The 17,368-nt window shown below is 35.9% G+C and overlaps 1 protein-coding gene across 1 annotated transcript in view; it reads left to right on the top strand.

Annotated features, from left to right (window-relative positions):
- SOS1 (SOS Ras/Rac guanine nucleotide exchange factor 1) overlaps window positions 1-17,368 on the top strand; it is a 127,630-nt gene that overhangs the window by 72,630 nt on the left and 37,632 nt on the right. The window contains exons 9-10 of the mRNA XM_052647909.1: window positions 13,910-14,037; window positions 14,826-15,481. Of these exons, the coding sequence (XP_052503869.1) occupies window positions 13,910-14,037; window positions 14,826-15,481 (784 nt within the window). The remainder of the gene's footprint in view (window positions 1-13,909; window positions 14,038-14,825; window positions 15,482-17,368) is intronic.

Here is a 17,368-nt window from a genome sequence, read left to right as displayed (position 1 = left end):
CAATACAGTATTGGTTTTGCCATATATTGACATGAATCCACCATGGGTGTACATGTGTTCCCAAACATGAACCCCCCTCCCACCTCCCTCCCCATAACCTCTCTGGGTCATCCCCATGCACCAGCCCCAAGCATGCTGTATCCTACATCGGAGATAGACTGGCAGTTCGATTCTTACATGATAGTATACATGTTTCAATGCCATCCTCCCAAATCATCCCACCCTCTCCCTCTCCCTCTGAGTCCAAAAGTCCACTATACACATCTGTGTCTTTTTTGCTGTCTTGCATACAGGGTCATCATTGCCATCTTTCTAAATGCTATATATATGTGTTAGTATACGGTATTGGTGTTTTGCTTTCTGGCTTACTTCACTCTATAATCGGCTCCAGTTTCATCCATCTCATCAGAACTGATTCAAATGTATTCTTTTTAACGGCTGAGTAATACTCCATTGTGTATATGTACCACAGCTTTCTTATCCATTCATCTGCTGATGGACATCTAGGTTGTTTCCATGTCCTGGCTATTATAAACAGTGCTGCAGTGAACATTGGGGTACATGTGTCTCTTTCAATTCTGGTTTCCTCGGTGTGTATGCCCAGCAGTGGGATTGCTTTGGAAATTTAAAATGCCTTAAACTTTACAAATTCAGAAAACAAAAGTTTAGTTATTGATAGTATGACTTTAATGCCACTGAAACTGGAAAAAAGAAGTAACTCTCTTACCCACCCCCCCCACCACTCAAGTTAGCAGTCAAGTCTTTGAAACCTTTAATTAACTTTTTCACATTAAAGTTCATTTAACATCAACAACAACAACTTCCTTTGTGTCCTTTTGAAAACCTTATTGCTCCAGTAATGTGATTTTTCTATGTGAAGATTAATTTGCTTTATTAAACAAATTTAGAGTTGTTTCTTGGGGCTATTTTGAAGGTTACCAAATCAGCACATTGTTCAGTTCAGCAAAAAATAGTAACCTTTTCTTTGTTCTTTAAATATATTATTTTATCCTCTTAAGGTAAACTCAGACAAATGTTAGAAAAAATTATCCAGGATGATTTTGAGCAAATCAGTTCCCTAGAGCTGGGTATGTATAACCTAGGAGATACAACTTGTCTCCCTTAATTTCAAAAGCAGGTTCACATCTATATTGTGACTTGTGCATTAGTGTATTAGTTTCCTAGGGCTGCTAGAGCGAAGCACCACAGACTGAGTGGCTTAAAAACAAGAGAAACTTATTCTTTCACGGTTCTGGGTGTCGGCAGGGCCATACTGTCTCTAACGGCTCTGGGGAAAACCCTTCCTGCCTTTGCTATAGCCTCTGGCATACCCCAGTAGCCTTTGGCACGCTTTGGCTTACAGATGCCCTCACTTCCATCTTTACCGCGGTCTTTTTCACATCTTCACGTTCTTGTCTGTTTCCTCTCCATTCAAATTTCTCCTTCCTTTCTCATACAATACCAGGTTAGTGGATATAGGGCCTACCGTAATCCAGTGTGACCTCATCTGAGCTTGATTATATCTGCAAAGACCCAATTTTCAAATAACATCATGTTCACAGGTACCAGGGGTTAGGACTTTGGAGGGAACACAGTTCAACCCATTACATTTAGTTTTTGGTATACTATAAAAAATTATATCCATTTTTGTTTTCCTGATTCTTCAGTATATACTGACTTGCTTAAACCCTTAAAAATATATTTTTTGCATAGGCCAATTAATCATTGCTTCCTGATCTTAGACTTTAAAATTTAATTTCAGTCCACCAGCAATTTAGTGAAAAGCCAACAATTGCAGTATTTTTCAAATAGTAAAAATTCACAGGGATACAGAATTACTAACAATCATCTGAGTAAGACTAATGTATATAACTGAGGTTGGGGTTATCATGTATGGTTTCCCTTAAATGAAAAAATAATATAAAATTTAACATTTAAAACCTCCATTCTTTTCTTAGGTTTCACTGATAATAAAAAGTGCAAGACTAGCAAAATAATTGAGAGAAAACATTTCCAGGTTTAATTTTAACACATCATAACAACCTTCTGCTTTTAGAGAAGATTAAAAACCAATAGAATAGTAAATATTGCAATAGATGTTAATTTGTTAATAACAGTGCAGTGCTTGTCTTGGTCACCAGCTTTACTTTAGAAAATAAGAGACACTAAAGATTGTAATCTGAATGCTCACATGATTAGATGCTTCCTGTGTTACATATTAACATTTAATTTCCTAATATTCCTCGATTTTTGTGTACTGACTTGAATAGTTCTTAAATTTTCCCTTTAACATCATAAATATTACCAAAATTATAGTCCCAAATGCTTAAGTACAGAATTGTGGGAAAGGATTACAGGTAAGAACTTAGATCTGAATGGTGCAGGGAATAGAAAACTTAGGAACTGAGGGATGTTAAAAGTAGGAGATACTTTTCCTCCCAGAGTAGTTTTTTTTTTTTTTTCCTTTTTCAGGATAATATACAACAAATGGAAAAGGCAAATATAAATTGTGCTACATCATTCACTTTAAACACCCCTTAGTGGCCTTCACATAGTGCTCCAGAAACTCTTTTGTAAAGAAATATGCTCTGCAGACCCCCTGCTACAGACACCGTGTATGCATTTGTTAATGGCTTTGGTTTGTTGCTTTTTCATTTGGGGAGCGGGAAAGTATCAAACATCTTCTACTCTAGGTGATTTCTTATCTAGTTTTTTTTCAATATTCTCCATCTGGTTGCTGTATGCTTCAGACCATTTTTTTAATACTGCTCATAAGCCAATGTTTAATACCAGCAATAAGAGGAGATTTAGAAAACATGGCTTTTCTATAAGTATCACAAAAAGAAGCCCAGAAAAGGTCTGTCTAGCTTCCATTCCTTTGAACTAGCTTTCTAAATTTAGAAATTCTCTTCCAGAAACCATGGACTCAAAGCATTGAGCTAAATGGTATATCTGACCACAGATGTTGATGACTAAAGTTAAACATAAAATAGTGTAATTCAGGAACCATTATAAACAAACAGCTGATTAATGTTTTACTCTAGATTTAAAACTTTAAATCAACTAAACTGCAATGAGGAACAATTATAGTTTTCGTGATTTTTTCTTTGATAAGAACAGAGCGATGGTTTTGAAAGGTATTTTGTTTCATAAATGAGATTATCCTAACACTTTTTAGGGTTAATTTCCTGTTTTAAGTTTCACAATCCTTTCGTGTTTAAGATTTTTACCTTGCTTTTACAGTACTCCTTTCTCTGCCATTTTTCTCATTTCTCTTCTTTCTGGAATGCCAGTTACCATGTGTGTAGAACTACTTTATGTTGTCCTATACGTCTCTGAGACTATTCATATTTCTTAAAACATTTTTTTGTTGTTCTTCAAAGTGGTAATTTCTATTGCTCTGTCAATAGAATTATTAGTTATTATACTTACTCTAGAATTTCCATTTGGATTTTGTTTTATAGTTTCCAGAGACTCCCTATCTGAGCACTCAAGACGACTGTGTTTTCCTTTAATTCTTTGAATATGGTCACATAAACTACTTTGAAGTCTTTCCTAAACCCGACACCTGGGCCGCATGGAGCCAGTTTCCACTAACTCGGTTTTTCCCTCAAATATGGGTCACATTTTCCCAGTATTTTTGCTGGCTAACATCTCTGGATTCTGTTGTGTTGAGGACTGTTGGGGTTCCGTTTGTGCATCTGTCTTTTGCTTTGTTTTGGATTGTTGGGTTTTTACTCTAGTGGGCAGTTTACTTTTCTGATTTGCGTGTGTGCGTGCTCAGTCGTGTCCGACTCTTTACAGCCCCATGGACGGTAGCCCGCTAGACTCCATCGTCCATGGAGTTTTCCTGTCAAGAATACTGGAGTGGGTTGCCATTTCCTACTCCATGGATATTCCTGACCCAGGAATTGAACCTGCGTCTCCTTCATTGATAGGTGGGTTCTTTACCCCTGTGCCACCTAGGACTCAACTCAAATTTGTCTCTTCTGTGTTGTGTAGCAGCTGATATCTCTGTTCACTTTTTAGGATTTCCATATGCTACTCTTTTAGCCTAATTCTCTCCCGTCTGCCCTACATGTGAATGACTTGACAGACTAAATGTTTGGGCAGAGGTAATGTTGAATTTTGGGGGTACAGTCTCTGGTTCCCTTACACCTAGAGATTCCCCCTTAATTTCCATGCACTCTACCAGACTCAGGCTCTGTTTCCTAACACCTCAAATGAGTAAGACTTCAGCTTTCTGCTGTCTGAGCTATGTACATTTGAGGAGTAAACTCAGTTTAAGAAAAGCAGAACTTTATCCCTTATAGCACTGTGTTTCAAAAGTAGATTCTCTCTCATCTCTGCCACATTACTTCACTGGACTCTTTTCATGCATTCAGAGCTTAGCAGTCAGCCAGATGTTTGAGTAGAATCCTCAGATTTTGTGTCTCAACCTTCTGTAGTTCATTCACTTCCAGATTTCCCCCTTCATTTCCTCTTATATTCTGCTAACTTTCATCTCTAGCCTGTAACTCTTCCTTTCATTCTTCCTCACTCTCATCATGGGAGGTTGGGGGAAAACCCTAATCCCACAACTGTACACTTTCTAGTTGTAACTGTTTAAGAGCAATAGTACTTCTGGCTTATGCTCTCTTTTAGAATAAAAGAATGTTTTCCAGTGCCTATAAATATTTTTAATTTTTTGTTTAGATTGAATAATTGTTATCTGCAGATGGTTCTCAAGACTACTGCACCACCATTACTGGAAGTTCTTGCATTTTTATAGCTCTGCTTCAGTATTTGTTGTGGCTTTGTTATCTGTGACAATAGGAGGGGATACAGTGAAGGGATGCAACTCAGATTCCACAGGTAGGCAAGAGAGCCGCTAACATTAGAAAATGTATTCTACTAAATTTAAAGATAAAAATAGCTAAATCCTGTTTAAAATACAATTTGAATATTGGGCATGTTTAAAAATCAGTTGCATTGGTTTTGGGGGGGGGGCTTCCCTGGTAGCTTAGCTGGTAAAGAATCTGCCTGCAATGTAGGAAACCCCAGTTTGATTCCTGGGTCAGAAAGTTCCCCTGGAAAAGGGATAGGCTACACACTCCAGTATTCTTGGGCTTCCCTGGTGGCTCAGATGGTAAACAATCCACTTGCAATGTGGGAGACCTGGGTTCAATCCCTGAGTTGGGAAGATCCCCTGGAGGAGGGCATGGCAACCCACTCCAGTATTCTGGCCTGGAGAATCCCCATGGACAGAGGAGCCTGGCAGGCTACAGTCCATGGCGTCACAAAGAGTTGGACATGACTGAGCGACTAAGCATAAGCACAGTTCTTAAATCATCCTTTTTCTTTTTCCTCACCTAGATAACATGCTTGAGCTTAAAATATTCCCATACAAAAACATTACACAAATTTTATCTGATTAGCAGGAATTCTAAAAACTTTTTACAGTTACCTAGGATTACTTCCGGAGAAGGCAATGGTGACCCAGTCCAGTACTCTTGCCTGGAAAATCCCAAGGACAGAGGAGCCTGGTAGGCTGCAGTCCATGGGGTCACTAGGATTCGGACACGACTGAGCGACTTCACTTTCACTTTTCACTTTCATGCATTGGAGAAGGAAATGGCAACCCACTCCAGTATTCTTGCCTGGAGGATCCCAGGGACGGGGGATCCTGGTGGGCTGCTGTCTGTGGGGTCGCACAGAGTCAGACACGACTGAAGCGACTTAGCAGCAGCAGGATTACTTCAATCTGAAAGCGTAATAGTGATACTTGGAAACACCTATCCTTGTTTTTCATTTTTTGCTGTTGTGTTATGACTTCTTCATCAAATAAACACTGTATTCAGTTTTATCCCACTCTTTTAGCAGGAAATTCACTAAACACTCTCCTTTTCTTTAAGCTAAAAATAAAAATAAATTTGGCCTTATTACAAAAAATTGGTTTTAAGTCAGATGAAAGGAGCTTGGTAACAGTATTCACCAGCATTTTGGCCTTTCAGTTATATTTCAGTTTCTTTCTTTTTCTTTTTTTAAGTTGTAAGATCTTTTCTTTCATTAAGTGCTTCGCTGTTTTAAAAAGTTTTCAGAATTTCTGATACTATAATATTTAACTGGTAATTATTTTACTAATAGATAATAATACTTTCATCATTATCTGTCTGTATCATTCTTTTGTTCAGAAGTACTTAAAAACTTTCACATAGACAGTTTTAATTCTTATTATATACTTAATGTTTGTATTAATTGTAATTTTCCATTTTTCTGGACAGCAAAGAAAGACAAAAGGGGATGAATAAAACCAATTTAGCAAAATCTTAAGAACTGCTGTAGATATTTTAATGAATCCGTTTACTTTTTTTTTTTGGAACCAACGCATACTGATGTATAGTCACTTTCATTTTAAAATTTTTTAATTAAAAAAATTATTTTTTTACATTTTACAGGTTCTTTTAATTACATTTTATTTTTTATTTTAAAAGTAATTTTATTGGAGTGTAATTGCTTCTCAGTGTTGTGTTAGTTTCTGCTGTACAGCAAAGTGAATCAGCTATACATATACTTATATCCCCTCTTTTTTAGATTCCCTTCTCATTTAGGTTACCATAGAGCATTAAGTAGAGTTGCCGTTTACTTTTTTAAAACCATAAAATCTTGCCATGTCTTTCTTTGATAACTGCGTGTTTCAGACTGGAAACTGAACTTACCATCAGCCTGATGGCTAAGACCATTTAAAACCCATTTTAATAGGTATATGGGCTTCCTGGTGGCTCAGATGGTAAAGAATCTGCCTGCAGTGGGGGAGATTGGGATTCGATCCCTCGGTTGGGAAGATTCCCTGGAGAAGGGAATGGCTACACACTCTAGTATTCTTGCCTGGAGAATTCCATGGACAGAGGAGCCTGGCTGGCTACAGGCTGTGGGGTCACAAAAAGTCAGACAAGACTAAGTGACTAACACTTCCACTTTAATAGATATACAGAAAATTGAAGAGCATATAGTTAGCTAAAAGTATTAAATTATTACTTTTTAAAGAAACACCTTTATTGAGATACAATTAACAAGCCGTACTGTTCTCCATTACAATATGCTTTTTTATTTTTTCAGATTATTTCCTTTCCCAAGCACCTGTAGGGGAGGACAGTTTTTTCCTCAACCCTTTTAGAGTCCCTGGCTGGGTCTGAAAAGGAAACTGACAAAAAATTAACAGGAGAGAAGCATACAGATTTATTTAATGTAAGTTTTACATGACACAGGAACCTTACATATTGAGTATTTTAAACTGAAGGAATTTGAGAAAATAGAAATGGGAAGGTCACTGACCTTCTCTCTCCCTTATGCTATTTTCTCAAACTTCTTCAACTTTTAAAGTATTCAGTATACCAAGGTGCCAGATTGGGGAATAGTATGTCCTGAACCATGTCACACCCTTCCCCTCCCCCACTCCCATCTCATCATTTACTCATGAAGTTTACCTAGAAAAAGCAGTGACCCCTTTGCTGTCAGATAATAGATGTATCAATCCAAAGGTTACTTTTAGTAGCATGAAGAAAATCAGGAATTTATGCTGATTTCAGTAAGATTAAAGAGATTAAATGAAGAGAGGGGTATGAAAGAGGAAATGGGGCAGTGTAGGCTGTTTATTGTCCACCTATCTTTTGAATAGCTGTGCTTATTTATTGTGTAAGCAAATCAAATTCACTTTCTTGAAAACTCCTCATCTTTCCCAGCAAAACCACTCTTTCTGTGTTCATTCACTCAGTGAAGTGGTCCCACTATCCATTTGGTTACTCAAAATAGAGACCTGGAAGTCCTCAACTCTTCTCTGTCCTTTTCCACATTACATCCACTTGTGTGTGTGTGTTGTTAGTTGCTCAGTCGTATCCAGCTCTTTGCGACCCTATGGACTATAGCCCATCAGGCTCCTCTCTCCATAGGATTTTCCAAGCAAGAATACTGGAGTGGGTTGTCATTGCCGCTTCCAGGGGATATTCAAGGTCCAGGGATTGAACTGGTGTCTCCTGTATTGCAAGCAGACTCTACTCGCTGGGCCATCAGAAAAGCCTCCTACTGACCAAATAAGTCCTTTTCATTCTTGAAAAGGATCTTTTGATTTCATCTTCTGTTCATTTCTTCTCAGTACTCTTGAGAGCCGTGATCATCTCATCTGGGTTATCACAAATCTCCATTTAGTCTCATCCCCACCCATCCCCCAGTTTGGTGTTGACTGGGTAACCAAACCAAAGCCATCTTTCTAAAATGCAGATTCGATACCATTGTGAAGTGAAGTCGCTCAGTTGTGTCTGACCCTTTGTGACCCCGTGACTGTAGCCTACTAGGCTCCTCCGTCTGTGGGATTTTCAAGGCAAGAATGCTGGAGTGGGTTGCCATTTGCTTCAAATCCTTAACGGCTCCCATTGACCCAGGTTAATGTTCAAGTTCCTAATAAGGATTACAAGTCCTGGCTTGGTTATTGTTGACTTCTCTAGCATCTTGACCCATCACTTCTGTCCACCCCTAACCCCTTTCCACTCACCAAGTTCTACTCTTCAGCCTCATTTCTCTCAACGTTGGCCCTAAATAACTCTTTGAATTAACAAGCTATTTCCTCTGCCTAATACATTTTTTTGTACCTCTGTTGCCCCATGGGTAAACCATTCCTATCCTTCAAACCTTATAGTCATTTCTTTCTGGCAGACTTCTTTGCTGTATTCTTCTGTCCCTTTATTAGGTTAGGGATTCTTGCTGTATATTTCCAGAGTGCCCTATGTTTCCCCATTATATCATTTTGTTGTTCATTTGTCTTCTCTTTAACACTCTAAGCTCTAATAGCAGTAACCAGATTTTGCTTCCTCACTATCATATTTTTATTACTTATGAATGATAGGGGCTTCCCTGGTAGCTCAGCTGATAAAGAGTCCTCCTGCAATGCAGGAGACCCTGGTTCGATTCCTGGGTAGGGAAGATCACCTGGAGAAGGGAAAGGCTACCCACTGCAGTATTCCTGCCTGGAGAATCCCCAAGAGGAGCCTGGCAGGCTACAGTCCATAGGGTTGAAAAGAGTCAGACACAACTGAGCGACTTTCACTTTCTTCATGAATGATAGATGGTTAATTAAATATTTGTTAAATTAATTCTGATTGGAACTTTACTGGAAGTCTTCTGTAGACTGCCCTTTTGAGTCTGTTTGCAGTCAGCTACTGCTAATATTCTAAATAGTTTCTAAAAATGTACAAAAGACCGTTTAATTATCTTAATAAGACTTGTAACTTTCCTCAACAACTTTGAACATTTTGCTTTTATTTCCTAATAGTGAACTATGTCATGTTATAATTTATATTTTAAGATTTCCTTTTTATATATTCAACCATTTGACTAATTTAATAAAGATACTATTTCATTTAAATTATAATTATTGAAGAATTAGATACTATTTTACTGCTATTCCATTTATTTCATGTAATATATACCATATTAAAAATGGTCATCTCCTCACTTGTCTTGGGGGAAAATGAGGGTTAAGTAAAGAAGATCAAATTTTGTTAATATCATTAAAATCATATACTGGTTGAAATTTTATGTATTGTAGAATTATCTGCATAAATGAAATTACTTTGACTCAGAAAATAACTGGAGGGGAAAGGAAGGAACTTCCTGTTATGAAATTTACCTCGTGATTCCCATCTTTGCTTTTGTTCTCACATTTTGTGATGAAATCTTATATGTATATATAATATTTAAGATAAAGAGAAATCCTTATTTTCCAAATCTTAATTATATTAGTATGTATTTTTAAAAAACTATAAAAGTACAGTTGGTTTACAATAGTGTGTAAGTTTTGGGTGTACAGCACAGCAATTTAGTTATGCTACAGTGTTTATCCTTGATGATATGTTTTGTCATCCTTATGCATTGCAATTTACCATTTGAATGCAATAAGTTTTATTTGATGAATATTTTTTAAACAGGTATTTACAGTCTTTTCAGTTCTCTGGATAGTATATTGAAAAGGGCTGAGAGATGAGACTCCTGGGTTCTGGTCCTGCCTGCCTCGATCATCAAGTAATTGGCAGTTCCTTCATTTTATATTATTTCGTGTTGGAGAAAACTTAATTTCTAGAAATAAAAGCATATAGATTCAAGTTTGTTTTTTTAAAAAGAGAAGGCATTATTTGATTGTGAATTGGACAGTTTGTTTGTGAGTTGGACTCATAAAATTGTGTCAGGTTCAACACTTTATTTTTTTAAGGTATAAACCAATTGTTAATTTTATTCATCTACTGAATACTATTGTGAATTATCTTTTTCCAGTGTATAGCCTCTTAGTTCAGTTCAGTTGCTCAGTCGTGTCCGACTCTTTGCGACCCCATGGACTGCAGCACGCCAGGCTTCCCTGTCCATCACCCACTCCCGGAGTTCACTCAAACTCATGTCCATAGAGTTGGTGATGCCATCCAACCATCTCATTCTCTGTCGTCCCCTTCTCCACCCACCTTCAATCTTTTCCAGCATTAGGGTCTTTTCCAGTGAGTCAGTTCTTCGCATCAGGTGGCCAAAGTATTAGAGTTTCAGCTTCAGCATTAGTCCTTCCAGTGAATATTCAGGACTGATTTCCTTTAGGATTGACTGGTTTGATCTTGCAGTCCAAGAGACTCTCAAGAGCCATCTCCAGGACCACAGTTCAAAAGCATCAGTTCTTCAGTGCTCAGTTTCTCAGGGTTTCCTTTGGGCACGCGGTATACCATGTTGACTACTGCTCCTTCTACTTATTTCTAAAGGATTCCTCCCCACCCCAAATCACTGGTGAAAGTGACTCCTTTCTTTTGAAAATGTAAATATAACCATCTCTATAGATCATTATGAGTTACCATTGTGCTTTAGAATATGATTCTCTGAATAAGGTTAAGTATATTTTCATATATGGCAATATATCATCAGGATTTGCAATTTTTAGTGAACAGCATTTGTAAAATTAAATTGTTGCTGAAAAGCATGGATATCACTTTGGTAATGAGAAGATGCTGCTTTGTAAAGTTTCATTTACATACTAATTGCCCTTGCTTTATTTCTGTAGCAACAATAAGCTACCTCTTTGGTGATAGTTAACTTGAATTATTCTTCACCAATGCCCAGTTTAAATCAGCTATGTTAAGTAAAAGAAGCAAAGAATGCTTATAAGAAAAGTCATTTATTACATTGAAATTTGTTTTAGATGCTTGACTAATGCTATAAAGGTAAATATTACATTTGAAAATTATTTCATCAGTAAAGTTTCATGTTTTTTCAAAGACTTTGCATTTATGCTTTTAAAATACATTTAAAATATTTTTGATACACCAGTATATTCTGTATGTGAAATACTGTGCTGTGCTTAGTAGCTCAGTCGTGTCTGACTATTTGCAACCCGATGGACTGTAGCCTGTCAGGCTCCTCTGTCCATGGGATTCTCCAGGCAAGAATACTTGAGTAGACTGCCATGCCCTCCTCCAGAGGATCTTCCCAACCAGGGATCAGACGCAGGTCTCCTGCATTGCAGGCAGATTCTTTACCATCTGAGCCACCAGAAAAGCCCCGTGAAATGCTATAGTTAATGGTAGATAACATGACTCAGAAATTTAAAACATTTTTTAGAATAGAAAATCAAATGCATATCTAAATGGATCTATTACTTTGAAAGTACTTTTTATGTGTGTTAGAATTGTGTGTCTTATATGACTTCCGGTATTTTTGCTTGAATTAATGATATTAAAAAATCAAAGGATAGAATATAAAGGACTCTAATATTCTGTTGTGTGCTAAGTGGCTTCAGTAGTGTCTGACTGCGGCCCTGTGGACTGTAGCCTGCCAGGCTCCTCTGTCCATGGGCTTCTCCAGGCAAGAATTCTGGAGCAGGTTGCCATTTTCTTCTCCAGGGGATCTTCCCAACCCAGGGTTCGAACCCAGGTCTCCCGCATTGCAGGCAGATTCTTTACCAGCTGAGCCACAAGGGAAGCCCAATAGAGATGGAAGATACTTTGAAAGATTACCCAGAATCCAGCTTTCAGCCTACCCTTAAGTAAAAACCTAGTTATCTTCATGAAAACTTGGCCATTGGCTTTCTTTAATATAGATATAGCTGACCATAGTGAAGAGGAACACTATGAATAAAAAGTATTTGCATTTTTTAATGTATCTATTTTTAAGTCTCTTATCCTTTAAAAACTGTCTCCTCTACAACCCTTTTTATGTTGGAAATTTTGTGACTAGATTTTTGTTCTATTTAACACAAATGAGACTAAATTTCCAGAGAGGGTGGATTATGCCTCAGTGAATTTTAAATAATGGATATAAGAAATTTGAATAATAAGACCTAATGTTTTATATTTGTTACTTCTGAAATATTTGAGCATTAAGATATTTTAAGTAAATTATTTTTATAAAAATGGTTTGGAGCATTGAATATGTTTACTTTTCATAGGTCATTAGTAGACACACACAACGTGTGTGTGTAACCTTTATCAGTTGAAACAAAAAAGAATGTATTATTAATCTTTAAGAAACGCCTCTTGAACATAAGGCTTTTAAAGTGTTGTGTTGGCAAAAAAGTTTGTTTGGGTTTTTCTGTAACATCTTTTTTTTTTTTTTTTTCGTTTTTTTCTGTAACATCTTACAAACCCAAATGAACTTTTTGGCCAACCCAATGCTAAAGGATAATAAAGCTCATTGAAAAGTAAGCCTTTGTAAATTACTTTGAATTTTTTATGGTTTTATTTCTCAAGTTTTTTTCACTTATGATAGAGACTAAGTGTTCTCAAATGTTGCATGAAAACTCTGTTAATATATGTTATTTCTTAACTTCTCTTTGATAGCCACAGATTTATAAGGTTACTGAATTATTGTCACTTATACCTCAGTTAATTGCTTGCTTGAATTATCACCACCTTGTCATATTGATTATTCGTAATTATTAATGACTCAATCTCTGTTAAGACAGACTTTCTGTCTGGCACATGTAGTATCTTTAGCTAGTATTTGAAAATGTGCTTGAGTTCCACTAACATACATTCCTAGTTTTACTCAAAATCTTCACATGTGAATACTGACAAAGTTCTTCATGATACTAATGTTAATTCTGTAGTTAAATTATAAAGGAAAGCAGTTTACAATAATGTTGTACATTACTATTTTGCAAAGGACTTTGATTTTTTTCAGAATGCTTTGACTTTTAAGAGCAACCCCGTAAAATAAGCAAAGTAGGCATTTTATAACCTCATTTGACAGGAAAAGTGGGACTCAATGAAATAACTTGCCCCAAGTCCACACAGAAAGTAAGAGTCAAATTTTGATCTGAGGCCTTGTATGTTCAACTGCCTTTATACTATATTGCATCCTTCTCTATATATTTAAGCATCTTTCTTAAGCATTCCATTGCCGAGAACAGTAATGTGGCAATCAGAAGCCTAAGACCAAATTACACAACTTAAAAAAAAAATCTCACCTATGTGTCTACTGCTGTTCCAAGACCTGTGATAGTTAAAAATATAATTCATATTCCTCATTTCTTTTCAGTAATATTTGTCTGAAAAAATGCACATTGCTGCCTGTCAGAAGGTGTGACATCTTTTTACACTGTTTCTACTTTACTTTTTCTGCTGGCACATGTAGTATCTTTAGCCAGTAATTGAAAGTGTGCTTGAGTTCCACTGATATATATTTTACTAGTTTTACTGAAAATCTAGGAAAACTAGGTTCCATATTCATACGGATAGTGATACATATTAGAAGAAAGGGACTTTTAAAAAGAATAATATATTTTATGACAAAACTAAAAACTTAATTGCAGTAGAGTTGAGTCAGTGTTATCTTTATCAATAAAATGGGTTTTATTTTTATCCAGAACTGTTCTGTTAATTCAGATTTGTCCTTTTTAACTTTGCAGCAGTTAGAAGAAAAGAGTGAGGATCAAGAAGACAAAGAATGTTTGAAACAAGCAATAACAGCTTTGCTTAATGTTCAGAGTGGTATGGAAAAAATATGTTCTAAAAGTCTTGCAAAACGAAGACTGAGGTGAATATTTTCACTTTTTTAAAAATAATCCTCCTTTTCACCCTCAATACTGTGGTATAAATTCAGGGATCCCTGGTCCCTCCTCAAGTAAACAATGAAGAAAATACTTTTAGTGACAAGCTTGGTCTTTCAGAGGAAGTGACATCAAAGCCAAGAGAATTTGTTATTGTTTGAAAAACCTTTCATATTTGTGCATTTTCCTTGCATACTCCCAGACAAGACCTCCTGAGAGTCAACTGGTAAGCTAAAGGAGAGATAGAGCAAATGTATTGGGTAGATTTATGTCAACAACATTGTTCTGTCAAAGTAAAATTAGTGGCCTTTATTTTAGGGATTATGTAACTCGAGGCATTTTCAGATAATACGCTTCCAGTTTCCTAATTATAGTAAGTGCATGGTTTTTAGCTTTAGGTATTGTCTACTTAAGCATTTCTAGATAAATTTTTTAATCTCTTACTTTTTTTTTTCACTGTATTGGGCTACTTTGTAATACTTGTCATTCTAAATATTTAGTAGCCATGGTAGAAATAATCATTCTGTAGCTAAAAATATAGGGTAGATTTTTGTCAATAGTCAGTTGTTCTTTTTAGAGCACTAAAAAAATGTCTCTAATGTGTTGCTTTAGTTTCCAAAATTGTGCAACTTTGTAACACTAATATATTTGGAGAATCAGTGAAAACCTTCACAGTGCAACTTTTAAAAATATACTTTAGCACTGTTGTTTATATTCATGAATTATAGATTCCCTGTCATCTTTGTACTAACAGTGTTTTTTTCCTTTATCCCAGTGAATCTGCATGTCGGTTTTATAGTCAGCAAATGAAGGGGAAACAACTAGCAATCAAGAAAATGAACGAGATTCAGAAGAATATTGATGGTTGGGAGGGAAAAGACATTGGACAGTGTTGCAATGAGTTTATAATGGAAGGAACTCTAACACGTGTAGGAGCCAAACATGAGAGACACATATTTCTCTTTGATGGCTTAATGATTTGCTGTAAATCAAATCATGGGCAGCCAAGACTACCTGGTGCTAGCAATGCAGAATATCGTCTTAAAGAAAAGTTTTTTATGAGAAAGGTACAAATTAATGACAAAGATGACACCAGTGAGTACAAGCATGCTTTTGAAATAATTTTAAAAGATGAAAATAGTGTCATATTTTCTGCCAAGTCAGCTGAAGAGAAGAACAACTGGATGGCAGCACTGATATCTTTGCAGTACCGGAGTACCCTGGAAAGAATGCTCGACGTGACCATGCTGCAGGAAGAGAAGGAGGAGCAGATGAGGCTCCCTAGTGCTGACGTTTACAGATTTGCAGAGCCTGACTCTGAAGAAAATATCATATTTGAAGAAAACGTGCAGCCCAAAGCTGGGATTCCAATTATCAAGGCAGGAACCGTTATTAAACTTATAGAGAGGCTCACATACCACATGTATGCAGGTAAGAAGTATGAACTTGCCTGTCACTTTCACTCTCCTCCTTCAGGCTGATATTTCTTTGCTGCACAGGTCATTGTGCCTAAAATAGAAAGCAAACTGACAACAAAAGACCTCCGCATTGTCAGAGTTCATTTTCCTTTGACTAAAAATACTGCCACTTTATAATTCTATGAAGTTCTATCATTTTTCTACCACATTCACATATGTTATTTTTTTTACAATCAGAGTTATAAATAAAGTTACTGGGCTAAATTTACCCAGTTAGCCAGTGGCAAAAATAAGACCGAAACTAGTGATAAATCAGTCATCATTAGGACCTAAAAATTGTTTTACTCCTTTATGTCTTTTTTCTCTTTCATAACTGGGATTATAAAATAAGTAAAAATTCTAATATATGTTATGTATACATTACCAAAACTGTACCAGTAGTACAAATATATACAGCATTGCTTTTTCTTAATTTGCGTTCCTAAAATTTATTAAATTTAGCAATCCTGGGGTCTTTTAAATTTTAAGGATTTTTTTACAACTGATATTATTTAGAAAACAATGTACCTTATTACTGCAATTTTTAGAGATAAACATAGGGGTTTGGAGGTTTCCTAGAGTGTTGAGACATGTTTGTCTCTAAGTGGGCTGAATCAAATATAATGTTCGGAAGATAAGGAACAAATGTAATGGTCGATTCTTTCATTTTATTTCTTCTAATAAGGTAACAGATGATACTCCGGTTTTCTTCAGCTTCCCTACATATTAGGAATTTTGAGGATTATAAAATACTGTGGAAAGAGCACTAAATTTAGATTCACACCCTCACTCTATCACAGTTCCTTAAGGTTTCAGAAGTAGCATAGTTTTCATCTCAAAAATCAACATCACAACAGCTATCTTAGAATATTGTTGGAAAGAATAAATGAAATACTATAGGTGAAAGCTCTTTATAAACTTATTTTCAAAGAGTGCTTTTATTACAAAGATACATAAAATCAAACATAACTCTTACAAGTGCTGGTCTTAAAATAGTTGAATGTATAAGTTAACCTCCATCTCCAGACTTTTTGCTTAAATATATTTCTATCTCTAGGATACGTGTGTTTCTGGGGAAATTTCTCCAGCTTTTAAAGTTCTTCAAATGGGCTCTTAGTTCTCTCTGGAAACTATTCTGGCACCAGTTCAAGTAAACTTTTAAGAATATCCGTTAACTGTAATCCACTGTAATAAAGATGAATGGTATTCAACACTGTTAATCTGTTTAATTTATTAAATACCTGGTCAGAACTACTCATATGGCCTGGAAACTCTCAGGGCCAGCTTGCAAAAGAGTAAAATTATGATTCTGTTTCTGTGATCTCAAATCATGTTATAAATATGATCTCTTTCATTATCTCCACATGTCTGGGATAAATAAGCCTGTGTTTTATTTTTAGTTTTTATTTGGCCTCAGTTTGGTAGTTCTTTTCTAATATTTTCTGTTGTAAAATAATAGTGGTTTTTTTTCCCCCGTAGGTAATTTTAAAAGCAGTTTAGGCTCTTTAAGCATATGCCATTTGGTAGTAAGCAGGCAGTAACTGAAACATGTTGACTATAACAAAAAAAGACTGGGATTTTTACTCTTTTTAGTAAAATTGATTTTATTAATTAATCAATTTTACTATTGATTTTTCACTTAGAAACTTATGTAGTCATTGTATTCATTTTGCTGACACAAAAATAAAAAATCCAGGTATAGAAAATTTAAATAAGCTGCCTAGGATTTTGCATGAAAAATAAATACATTATTCTGTCATCTTTTTTTACATGTGAAACTAATTTTGATACGTGCAATTTCAGTAGTAAGTATGACCCATCTATTTGGCTGATCACCATCAACTTCTGTAAGATCTAGAAT

The sequence above is a fragment of the Budorcas taxicolor genome, chromosome 11 (genome assembly GCF_023091745.1).
Source record: "Budorcas taxicolor isolate Tak-1 chromosome 11, Takin1.1, whole genome shotgun sequence".
NCBI classification, from domain to species: domain Eukaryota; kingdom Metazoa; phylum Chordata; class Mammalia; order Artiodactyla; family Bovidae; genus Budorcas; species Budorcas taxicolor.
Note: the sequence above shows the minus strand (reverse complement) of the source record. Positions and strands in the feature narration are given on the sequence as shown.